The sequence below is a fragment of the Saccopteryx leptura genome, chromosome 4 (genome assembly GCF_036850995.1).
Source record: "Saccopteryx leptura isolate mSacLep1 chromosome 4, mSacLep1_pri_phased_curated, whole genome shotgun sequence".
Taxonomy (NCBI): Eukaryota; Metazoa; Chordata; class Mammalia; order Chiroptera; family Emballonuridae; genus Saccopteryx; species Saccopteryx leptura.
In genome coordinates this window covers 69983650-69996369 of record NC_089506.1, presented here as the reverse complement: position 1 = coordinate 69996369, position 12720 = coordinate 69983650, and the positions used below count along the sequence as shown (strand labels likewise).

Below are 12720 nucleotides of genomic sequence, written 5' to 3'. Positions count from 1 at the left end.
ATTTGCCTTTACTAGCTCATCTAACACTTTTTCCTCTTTGAAGTATGATTATAGATGACTAAACTGGGAATTCTCATGGGTACCTTGTAATGGGAAGCATGGGAGATGCTCTGTGACACTGGGGCAGAGCTGCTAGTCAGGAGAGTGTTCATTTAGTGCCTACTTGGTAATGGATTGTATCACTAGGGGTTTTACTTTTCTTTGTAATACACAGGGATTGATACATGGTAGACAGTATTTACTGTGCAATTGAATTAATCTGAATCTGTAATCATGAATTTTTGTGTGTGTGTGTGACAGAGACAGAGAGAGGGACAGACAGGGACAGATGACAGGAAGGGAGAAAGATGAGAAGAATCAATTCTTTTTTGTGGCACCTTAGCAGTTTATTGATTGCGTTCTCATAGACTGGGAGAGCTGTAGCATAGCGAGTGACCCCTTGCTCAAGCCAGCAACCTTGGGCTCAAGCCAGCGACCCTGGAGTTATGTCTGTGATCCCACACTCAAGCCAGTGACCCTGCACTCAAGCTGGTGAACCCGTGCTCAAGCTGGATGAGCCCACGCTCAAACTAGGAAACTCAGGGGTTTCAAACCTGTGTCCCAGTTTGATGCTCTATCCACTGCGCCACTGCCTGGTCAGACTATTTTTTCTTTCTAAATTCTTAACAATTTGCATTTCATTTTTATTGTAAAAATACTATTAAAATTCTAAAGTTTATATACTCTGGTTTCTTTTCAAAGTGTATAAATCTTTCCCCTTATACTAAAAATTCTAAAGTTCTTTGTGATTGATTAGGTCTCTTAAAATTTTGTTCATTTTTTAAAATGCTATTTCACTTTATAGCTAAAAAGTGAAACAATCTTTAAAAATTAGTGTAAATTTAAAAAATAACAGAATCATATTAATATTTCTTGTTTTCTTTGTTCTCTTAGCTTCACAATGAGGAAGATAACACAGAGTCATCTGCTATAGAGCAACCATCAATTTCAAACCCAGCACCACAGACTGTGCAGACTGTTCCTTCAGCGTCAGCACTTGACACCAACCTGTGTCCTCCACCGTATAGTAGTATTACTGTGGAAGTACCTACAACTTCAGGTATCGTTGTTTCTGTTATGAAACAGGGAATCATGTTTTTAATAGCTCAGGGTTTTTGTTCATTTGTTCATTTTTTACCAGTATGGTTTTGTGTCATTATCGTGTTTATTAATGAACTTCTTTGGTTTTATGATTAAAAAAAAAAAATTTTTCCAAGGATAGTTTATAAAATATTTACTTCATATATTGCTTGTCTCATATTGTTCTTCTAAAAATTTAATTTTAAAAGTGCACCTATTTAGGCCTGACCTGTGGTGGCGCAGTGGATAAAGCGTCGACCTGGAAATGCTGAGGTTGCCAGTTCGAAACCCTGGGCTTGCCTGGTCAAGGCACATATGGGAGTTGATGCTTCCTGCTCCTCCCTACTGTCTCTCTCTCCTCTCTCTCTCTCTCTCTCTCTCTCTCCCCTCTCTCTCTATCTCTCTCTCTCTCTTGTCTTCCTCTCTAAAATGAATAAATAATAAAAAAAAAAAAAGTACCTATTTAAACTTCAAAAAAAATTTTTTATTGATTGATTTTTAGAGAGAGGAAGGAGTTTGTGCAAGAGAAACATCAATTTGTTTTTCCACTTATTTTTCAATTTATGCCAACTGAGCTACCCTACCAGGGCTTATGCTTACTAGAATGAATTCCCAATGGACTAGCATATAACTTTTGGAAGAAATAAACAAACATATACATATATACACAAATGCTTATATAAAAACACACATGCCCTGGCTTAGTAGCCTGATCATAACGCACCAGGGTTGTGGGTTTGATCCCCAGTCAGGGCACATACAAGGATCAGCCAGTGAATTCATAAATATGTAACAACAAATTGATGTTTCTCTCTCTTTCTTCCTCTTTCTCTAAAATCAATTTAAGAAAATATATAAGCCTGACCAGGCGGTGGCGCAGTGGATAGAGCATCAGACTGAGATGCAGAGAACTCAGGTTCAAAACCCCTAGGTTGCTGGCTTGAGCACAGGCTCATCTGGCTTCAGTGCAGGCTCACCAGCTTGAGCACAGGGTTGCTGGCTTGAGTGTGGGATCATCGACATGACCCTATAGTCACTGGCTTGAGTCAGGGGTCACTCGCTCTACTATAGGCCCCCCGCTCCCACAGTCAAGGCACATATGAGAAAGCAATCAATGAACAACTAAGATGCTGCAGTAAAGAATTGATGCTTCTCATCTCTCCCTTCCTGTCTGTCTGTCCCTATCTGTTCCTCTCTGTCACAAAAAAGGTATAAATATACACATGTATACACAACATATACATACATACATACATCTATATGTGAGTGTGTATCTACTCACGTAGTCATAAAACCAGGTATTGATGATGAGTGTGACTAAGAATGTGAGTATGTGTTAACAGAAGTATAGGATGTACATAATGTTATCCTATACACACAGTAATAATTCTTGGACACAAGGCTGTGACTCCAGCTTGCTATTGTTCGTCTTACCCTTTGAAGTCATTCTAAAGAACTACCCTCATCTATCTCTCAGGACACAATTCACTAAGCATTATAGTGTTTTAAATATGATTTTGTATAATCTTACAAATAACCTCTAAATCTTTTATATATTTATTATGAAACACTTTAAATTAAGTTACTGAAAAATGTTTTAATGTAAAAAATCTTTTATTGGAGTATTTCATCAGTCCTATCTCTTGTTCTATAATTAGTGTCATCAGTTTTTCTGAAACTCATGTCAGCTTTCTCTCATTATTGTTTTTGCTTGTCCAAAGTTAGACCATATGGGATATTTAAAAAGATCTGTATTTTTTAGACTAAATTTTTATTTACTTTTTAATACAGTTAGTGAAAATCATGTCTGTGAAGCTATTCTCACTAGTTAAATTGGTAAAGAATTACTCTCTCTATTTCTCTGTAATGTTGTTTGATCAATGTATTCAGTGCCTAGTTTGATGCACAGTTTTTGTATTGATTTATGTCCTTTGGTTATAAGATTTAACAGTTGGATTGGTGCTTTCTAAAATTTATGGGCTAACTTTTCTTCATTCTTTTACAAATTTCCAGAGTATATAGTACAGTTAATTTGCTACCCTGGATTTTTTTTTTTTTTTTTAGTGACAGAGACAGAAATAGAGGGAAAGATAGGGACAGACAGACAGGAAGGGAGAGAGATGAGAAGCATGAGCTCTTTGTTGCAGCACCTTAGTTGTTCGTTGATTGCTTTCTCATATGTGCCTTGACGGAGCGGGGGTGGGGGGCTACAGCAGAGCAAGTGACCCCTTGCTCAAGCCAGCGACGTTGGGCTCAAGCTGGTGAGCCTTGCTCAAACCACATGAGCCTGCGCTCAAGCTGGCGACCTCGGAGTTTCAGACCTGGGTCTTCCGTGTCCCAGTCCGACACTCTATCCACTGCTCTACTGCCTGGTCAGGCTACCCTGGATTTAAAAATAAATACACTTGATTGTAATCTTGAAGGAAGAAAATCCTGAAGATGTCTATTTCTGAATGATGGAAGATTCTAACAGTGAAATTACAATCCCTTTGTTGTGACTACCATTGCTATGCTGTGTACCAGACTACCTTAGACTTACTGGAGTAAAATAGCAATTATTATTATTCATTCATACGGTTTTGAGGGTGGACTGGACTCAGTGATGCCATTTTCTCTCAGGGTTTTGTGTGATTTTCATCTGATGGTGAGAGGGCTTGGAAAGCTCTTGCAGGCTTTCTTATTCATGTTTGAAGTTTGACACAGGCTTTGGGTAGGGCCTCAATGAGGCTTTCACCCTCCCCTGTATGCGGCCTCTTGTGGCTTGGGCTCCATCACTGGAAGGAAGCTGGGTCCCAAGAACAACATTCTGAGAAAGCCAGATGGAAGCTAAATCACCTTTTACGACATTGCCTCAAAAGTCACACAGTGTTTCATCTGTCACATTTGGCTTGTTAGAAGTGAGTCACTAAATTTAGTTATTATTCAAGACTATTAAGAAATTAGTTTCCACCGCTTGATGCTGGAGCTTTAAATAACAAGCTAAGGGTTAAAACCACCTACGGCCTACTGTCTTTTTCTCTACCACCAGACCTTTTCCTTTGACAGTCTTCCCTGTTTCTGTAAGTGGCTCCAGCAGTTCAGAAACCTCAGACTAATCTTTTTGGTACAATTATGTATATAATTTGGTACATAATTTTATACAATTATGTGTTTTTATTTCCCTTCATTTTTTTATGTAATGAAATATGTTATTAATAGATTTTTCTTTAAGCGTTTAATCCATCCCTGTATTCCTGGAGTAAATTCTGTTTGTCTTCATATTGTAGTCTCTTTTGGATATAGATTTGTTAATGTTTTATTTAATGTTTTTGCAGATTTATTAGTGTGATCTATAGCTTACTTTATGTACTGCTGTATGGTTTTGGTTTTAATATTATGGAAGCAACATGAAATGAATTGAGAAACTTTGCATTTTTCTATGATCTGGAGTAGTTTTGATAATGTAGCATGCCATTTTAAAAGGTTAAACAAATTCCAGCTGTAAAGCAAGTTGATTTTTTAAGACTCTTCTCCATGATTACTAGTCTTATTTTTTACACCTGTGCTAAAAAGACCATTCATAACCATATATAATTTAGCATAAGAACTAATAATTATAGAATTTTGGGTCTCTGTTTAGTGAAAACTATTGATACTATTTTTCTTCAGCTTCTTAATCATTGTTATGTTTTAAGCATGGTGTGTGCCAGTTTTTTGTGGACATTATGTTCTTTGATAAGTCTCTTTATGTTTGGCTTCATTCACCTGAACATCATAAGTAATAGGTGACATTTGTATGATGCTTCATAGTTTAGAGAGCCCACTTTGAATATTCTTCTGTTTTATCCCATAATAGTAATAGTCTTGCTATGTCACTTTTATTGATAAGAAAACAGAACTTGCCTGACCAGGCGGTTGCACAATGGATAGAGCATCGGACTGGGACACAGAGGACCCAGGTCCGAAACTTTGAGATCGCTGGCTTGAGCGCAGGCTCATTTGATTTGAGCACAGCTCACCAGTTTGGACCCAAGGTCGCTGGCTTGAGCAAAGAAAGGGTCACTCGCTTTGCTGGAGCCCCATGGTCAAGGCACATATGAGAAAGCAATCAATGAACAACTAAGGTGCCTCAACGAACAATTAATGCTTCTCATCTCTCTCCTGTCTGTCTGTTCTAATCTTTCCCTCTCTGTTTCTGTCTCTGTCACAAAAAAAAAAGAAAGAAAGAAAGGAGGGGGAGGGTAGGAGGGAGGGGAACTTCATGATGTGTAAGTGATATGCTTGAGATGCAACTTCTAAGAAGAGGAGCTGGGACTGGAGCTCCCAGACTTTAAATCTTCTGTTTGAGAATGACTGTCTTAAAAGAGAGAAGAAAAATAAGTAAAATTAACAAGTGAAAAATTAAAGCTGTAGCAATTTAATGCTTCCCAACTTTCATCTATGACTGGTGGGAATATTTTTTCTATCTTGTATGTTAAAACTTTTGAAAAACTTACATACCTATTGTTAATATAAAAGATGTAATTCCTTGGATAATGTTATTGTTCCAGTTTTAAAAATCATTTTAATAGTATTGCTTTAAAATTTATAACTATTTTTGTTTGTTTGTTTGTTTGTATTTTTCTGAAGCTGGAAACGGGGAGGCAGTCAGACAGACTCCCGCATGCGCCCGACCGGGATCCACCCAGCATGCCCACCAGGGGGCGATGCTCTGCCCCTCCGGGGCGTTGCTCTGTCACAACCAGAGCCACTCTATAGCGCCTGGGGCAGAGGCCAAAGAGCCATCCCCGGCGCCCGGGCCATCTTTGCTCCAATGGAGCCTTGGCTGTGGGAGGGGAAGAGAGAGACAGAGAGGAAGGAGAGGGGAGGGGTGGAGAAGCAGATGGGCGCTTCTCTTGTGTGCCCTGGCTGGGAATTGAACCCGGGACTCCTGCACGCCAGGCCGACGCTCTACCATTGAGCCTACCGGCCAGGGCAAAAAAAATTTTTTAATTTGATTTTTTTTTTAGAGTGATAAAGAATGAGGGAGAGAAACATTGATTTGCTGTTTCACTTATTTATTCATTCATTGGTTGATTCTTGTCTGTGCCCTGAGCAGGCACGTACAAACCTGTAATCAGGGTGTATTAGGACAAGACTCTAACCACCTAGGCTGCCCAGCCGAGGCCTTCTTGCACTCCTTTTCAAAATCTTGTTTTTAAGGTTCTTGGTTTGTGTATCAACCTTTAGATAATATTTCTCAGTTTTTTCTCTTTAGAATAAATATAGGACTAAAATAATATATATGATTATAGTATTAATTTCTGTGTTATATATCTTTTAACATAGGATTACAGTAGCAGTAATGGTCTTTCGTGGCCTGTTGTAAATTTTTAAATTGTGTTCCTGGCTATAAAAGTTATATCAAATAGCTCTTTTCAGTGATTATCCTTTTAAAATTCCCTTTCAGATGCGGAAGTTTACAGTGAGTTCTATCCTGTGCCACCTCCCTACAGTGTTGCCACCTCTCTTCCTACCTACGATGAGGCTGAGAAGGCGAAAGCGGCTGCAATGGCAGCTGTGGCAGCCGAGACATCTCAGAGGGTGAGAAAACTTGATTTCCTTCTGAGAATGTTCTTTTTATTAATTGATACGTACATTTAGTAGTATCAAAAATAGTAGTCTGTGTCGGCGTGTTTATGCTTATAGACATTTTTAATATTTTACTATTACTTATGTGTGTCATCATTTTTTAGTGAAATTAGTATTCTCCTTGTTAAATTCACCTTCTTCATTCCTTGACCTCCTCGTTTCTATTTGTTTTTGATTTTCCCCTTTATCCCATCTTAGCTTGTGGTATCTTTACCAATTCAATTATCGGTTTCTAATTCTTGATTTTGGGCATCTCGTGTTGACTTTCACCTCCATCCGTCTGACTCACCTTGTTCTTTTACTCATAGATTTCAAGTTCATCAACCTCTTCACTATCAATATTTTTGTTTCCCTCCTTACATATATACTGCTCTCAAAAATTAGGGGATATTTTATAGCTTCATATTCATTTTGCACTATCCTCTAATTTTGTGAACAGTATATATAGTTTACATTCCATAGTCTATCACTATAATTATAAATCATCTTTTTTCCTGTGTATTGTATATTAGCTAATAATCAGTCTAGTGACTAAGAATGAACTTAAGGTAGGTTAAAAGAGACAACTAACAAAGCCTTTAAGTTGCATTTGTTAATTAACTTTTATCCTTTTAACACGTCCTACCCTAGAATTTTGAATGATGCCCTTTCTCCCTCATCTTTCTATCTTAGTAATAGAGATAATCAGTGATATACATATATGTTATTTCATGTTTTGGTTAAAGGAGTGGCTGTCTCAGTAATGGAGAATCAATAATATACGTGAATGATCTTTAATAGCCAGGTAAAAGGCAGAAATTGTTTACATTTTAGTTTGGCTGCAAACAGGACTAGGGCGTATTGCCATTTTTTTTCTTGCTTATGAGTTTGAGATGTTATTTTGGATCCCTGAATTCATTCCATTTTGTTCATAAAAAATAGAAAAATAAACCACTTCACCCAGGAAAGCTAGAATTAGGTAAGGTGCTAAGAGAGAGAGGTCTGTCCTCTGCACTTCAGGACTATGCTCTAACCAACCAAGCTGTCCAAGTAGTACGAGAGGTGTTTCTTTGTACAGCATTCTCGTCTTGCCACTGTTAGGCTGGATCCTAGCAAGTAGATTCTCTGGTAATGAGCGTGTGTTTATACTGGATGGGTTTCTGTCATCAGCTACAACCCTCGCCCTGCCTGTTCCCACTTCTATCCTCACACACACAGTAAAACATCAATGTGTATAGCTTTGATCACATAAGTAAAGACAGTAACCCTAAATCTATTATTTATTCTTTTTGCCTCTCGGAGGGAGAGGTAAGTCTCTATTAAAGATAGTGGCATAAATATGGCTCAGTCAACTGGTAAGGATTTTTGATTCTGGGACGGGAGAATTTTAAAGAAAGAGAATAGATCTTTGAAGTATGGAGTGGAAACAGTTTTCAACTCTTTTTTAAAAAAATTATTGTATTTAGAGAGGGAGGAAAGGGGAGAGAGGGAGAGAGAAAGTGAGCGAGTATATGATTTGTTCCACTTGTTTATGCATTCATTGGTTGACTTTTTTTTGTGACAGAGAGAGAGACAGATAGGGACAGACAGGAAGAGAGAGAGATGAGAAGCGTCAATTCTTGGTTGTAGCACCTTAATTGTTATTGACTGCTTTCTCAGTGTGCCTTAACTGGGGGGCTAAGCAACGTGAGTGATCCCTTGCTAAGCCAGCAACCTTGGGCTTGAAGCCAGTGACCTTTGGGCTTAAGCCAGTGGCCTTGCGCTCAAGTCTACGGCCTTGGGGTTTCGAACCTGGGTCCTCTGCATCCCAGTCAGATGTTCCATCCACTGCACCACCTACTGGTCAAGCACATTGGTTGACTCTTATGTGTCCTGACTGGGGATTGAACCCACAAGCTTGGTGTATTGGGATGACACTCGAACCAACTGAGCTACCTGGCCAGAGCCTACATTTTTCTGTTTCTAATGTATAGGATTGTATGTACATTATGGAATAATAGATTTATGAAAATGAACTCATTTTTAATTTTTCTATAAAAATGATTTCAATTTCAAATAATTTACTTGATAAAACTTTTAGAACATGACTTGTTCTTGTTTATCAGTCTCATTTTATAATCTTGTAATGGGTCTGGTTCATTTTTTTTTATAACTTTTTAAAAATTGTGTCAGTAACTTGTCTTTTGACATAAAAACTAGCATTTGATAAAATGTGAGCAGCTCCAGGACAACGACCTGTGTTTACATTTCTGGCATCTAGCTATTATCTAGGATGTATTTGGTGTTTAATAATTGACAGTTAAAGAAGGCTTTCTCGGCCCTGGCCGGTTGGCTCAGCAGTAGAGCGTCGGCCTGGCGTGCGGGGGACCCGGGTTCGATTCCCGGCCAGGGCACATAGGAGAAGCACCCATTTGCTTCTCCACCCCCGCCCCCTCCTTCCTCTCTGTCTCTCTCTTCCCCTCCCGCAGCCAAGGCTCCATTGGAGCAAAGATGGCCCGGGCGCTGGGGATGGCTCCTTAGCCTCTGCCCCAGGTGCTAGAGTGGCTCTGGTCGCGGCAGAGCGACGCCCCGGAGGGGCAAAGCATCGCCCCCTGGTGGGCAGAGCATCGCCCCCTGGTGGGCAGAGCATTGCCCCTGGTGGGCGTGCCGGGTGGATCCCGGTCGGGCACATGCGGGAGTCTGTCTGACTGTCTCTCCCCGTTTCCAGCTTCATAAAAATACAAAAAAAAAAGAAGGCTTTCTCTACACTAGCCAGTGTAGGAAATGAAGAAGATGATACCAGAGTTCTTCTATTATAGCTTTTCATTTAAAAATATTTTGGTCTTTTACCAATTTTAAGATTTACAAATCAATGTTTAATGTAGTTGAAATTATTGCAGAAACACCATCTTTTATTTTTTTTAAATAATATATGTTTTTGTTATTTTAATGATTGAATAAAATTTGTGAAATCAATGTACTGCAATTTAGTGGCCATTTTCTGTAGTGAACAATTATCTTCAAGTGTGTGTGTGTGTCTGTGTGTGTGTGTTTTCTGGTGTTAGCCTTGTAAGGGACATGTTTGTGCGTATGTCTTCTGTCTTCTGAAAAATTATGTCCTATGGTCAAAATCTCTGGATTGGAATTTCAAAAGAATATGGAATATATTCTTGCCATCATACTGACAGCTAGCAAGCTTGCTTTCTCTCTCTCTCTCTCTCTCTCTCCCTTTCTTTCTTTCTTTCTTTCTTTCTCTCTCTTGCTCTCTCTTTCCCTCCCTCCTTCCTTTCCTCCTTTCTTCCCTCCCTTCCCTTCTTTCCTTTCTTTCCCTCCCTTCCTTTTTTTGGCGGGGTTCATACTGTACTTTAATGTTTATTTTTTAGATTACCTTGGAATTATATAAAATTTTATTAATATGTATTTAATTATTGCCACTCATATTTATCATAAGAAGATTACCTAAGATATGAGATATGAATGCATAGTTAAAGGAATGTTTTTGCCCAAATAATGAGCAATGTGGGTTTCAAAGTCTTTTTCTTTCAAGAAAAAGCATGTATGTAGTGAGACTACCATGATTGTTCTGGATTCAGCTCCTGCCTTGACCTAACTAATTATGTGAGCTGGGCAGGCCAATAAGCTTCTCTTATCCTCTCTGTGTACTAACACAAAATTGAGACATCAACACCCAACTGAGGTTCTGTATATGTAACATGGAGATACTGCAAATGTATTATAAGATCATGCCACTCATTTGATCAAAACTCTGTAAGACCTCCCAATTCACTGAGTAAAATATGAATTCCTTCAGTAGACTCTGACCTCATGTCTTCCTGGTTCTTGCTTACTCACTCTAGTCCAACCATGCTAGCCTCCTCGCTATTTTTCTGGCATGCCAGATGATCCTATATTAGGACCTTGTGTACAAGACCTCACACTAGCTTATTTCTTTGCCTGAAACACTTCTCTGTGAGACATCTACATAGCTAACTCTCACCCCTCTTTTTTTTTTAATTTTTTCATTGATTTGAGAGAGAGAGAAAGGGTGGAGAGAGAGAGAGAGAGAGAGAGAGAGAAGCATCAACTCGTTATTCCACTTAGTTCCATTTACCGTATATTCCCATGTATAAGACGCACCATTTTTGAAAAATCTGGAGTCTAAAACTGGGTGTGTCTTATACAGTGGTTGTAGATTTTTAAACTTGCATTTCCTGCTTTTTCCTACTTGTTTTTGTGCTCATTGTTGAAGACAGTGATTTGTCATCAGACACAGATGAGGATAAGCTAATGGATGGGAGTTTTGACAGTGATGAGGAGTTGTATGAATTTTATGATGAATAAAACTTGAGTTCAATAACTTTATGTAATACATTTTTTTTCAAATTTCGGGCCCCAAAATTAAGGTGCATCTTATACATGGGAGCATCTTATACATGGGGAATACAGTAGTTGTGTACTCACTGATTATTTCGTACCTGCCTTGACTGGGGATCAAACGTGCAATGTCGGTGTGTCGGATGATGCTTTCTCCACTGAGCCACCAGCCAGGGCACCCTTACCTTTCCTGTAGTCTTTGCCCGAGTGCCTTTTCTTTTTTTTTATTTTTTTATTTTTCTGAAGCTGGAAACAGGGAGAAACAGTCAGACAGACTCCCGCATGCGCCCGACGGGGATCCACCCGGCGCGCCGGGTGGATGTGTATTTATGTGTAGAATGTGTATTTATGCTCTGCCCACCAGGGGGCGATGCTCTGCCCCTCCGGGGCGTCGCTCTGCCACGACCAGAGCCACTCTAGTGCCTGGGGCAGCGGCCAAGGAGCCATCCCCAGCGCCCGGGCCATCTTTGCTCCAATGGAGCCTTGGCTGCGGGAGAGGAAGAGAGAGACAGAGAGGAAGGAGGGGGGGGGGGTGGAGAAGCAAATGGGCACTTCTCCTATGTGCCCTGGCTGGGAATCGAACCCTGGTCCCCCGCACGCCAGGCCGACGCTCTACCGCTGAGCCAACTGGCCAGGGCCCCGAGTGCCTTTTCAGTGAGGCCTCTTGATTGCCATATTTAATACTGTAACCTGTAACCTCAAGCATTCCTAAACCATCCTGTGCCCTCCCTTTTTTTTTGCAGAGCATTTACACCTTCTGATAATAGTATAAATAACTTATTTATCATATCTCAGTTTGTTGTCTGGTTCCCCTTACTGGAATATAGGTTCCAGAAAGGCAAGCATTTTGTTTTATGTACACTTATGTATCCCAGGAACCAGCAAGTTAAGTCTTATGTAGAATGTGTATTTTATCAATATTTGTTGAATATTAAAGATAATCAGTGATAACAGGTTTTATATATGCTTTCAGAGAAGTCTCTACATTTACAAGAAAATAGATTGTCTTCAGATATTTTTGTACACAAAAGGCATTGTACTATACAAATGATTTTCATTTAATATATTTTGGAGATATGAGAATATTAAGAACTTTTTTTTGTTTATTTAAAATTTTTTACTTTACTTTTTGAATTTCACTTGATATTCAGTAACTTATTGGTCTGTCAAGAACTATGAATGATCTGAGACTTGACTATACTTGCAAGCTGCATGATTAGCTTGTCAATTTTGTGAAGGTTGGCAGAAGACATGAGACTGCTGGGTCAGAGACTAAACCTTTATTCACATCAGTAGTTTAGCCAAAGTATTAGCATTTATACTAATAAACCACCAGTTCCCCAGATGGCAACTCAAAGATGGCCATGTGATGCCTCCACACACACTGTGAGTTTAGGGAACCCAGTGTTTTCTAATGGTAAATAAGCATGCCCACATCTTTGCTTCGGAGAGAGCCACTCTTTCTTTCTTTCAGAGTAGTCTGTTATATAAACATCCATACAAAGAAAGTACAGAAAAAGGGCAACCAGTGCCTTTATCTGGAAAACATGCAGAAACATGATAGACTTGTAGAGAATAATCTCTGACAATAGGTCACTATTGATGAGCATTTATACTCCTCACAAAAATTAGGAGATATTTCAAAATGAATATGAAGTG

General features: G+C 39.2%; 1 protein-coding gene across 1 annotated transcript in view; it reads left to right on the top strand.

Moving 5' to 3' along the window:
• The window catches only part of NDFIP2 (Nedd4 family interacting protein 2), an 86878-nt gene that overhangs the window by 41227 nt on the left and 32931 nt on the right, over window positions 1–12720 (top strand). Inside the window, exons 2-3 of the mRNA XM_066380696.1 lie at window positions 934–1099; window positions 6548–6681. Coding sequence (XP_066236793.1) covers window positions 934–1099; window positions 6548–6681 — 300 coding nt within the window. The remainder of the gene's footprint in view (window positions 1–933; window positions 1100–6547; window positions 6682–12720) is intronic.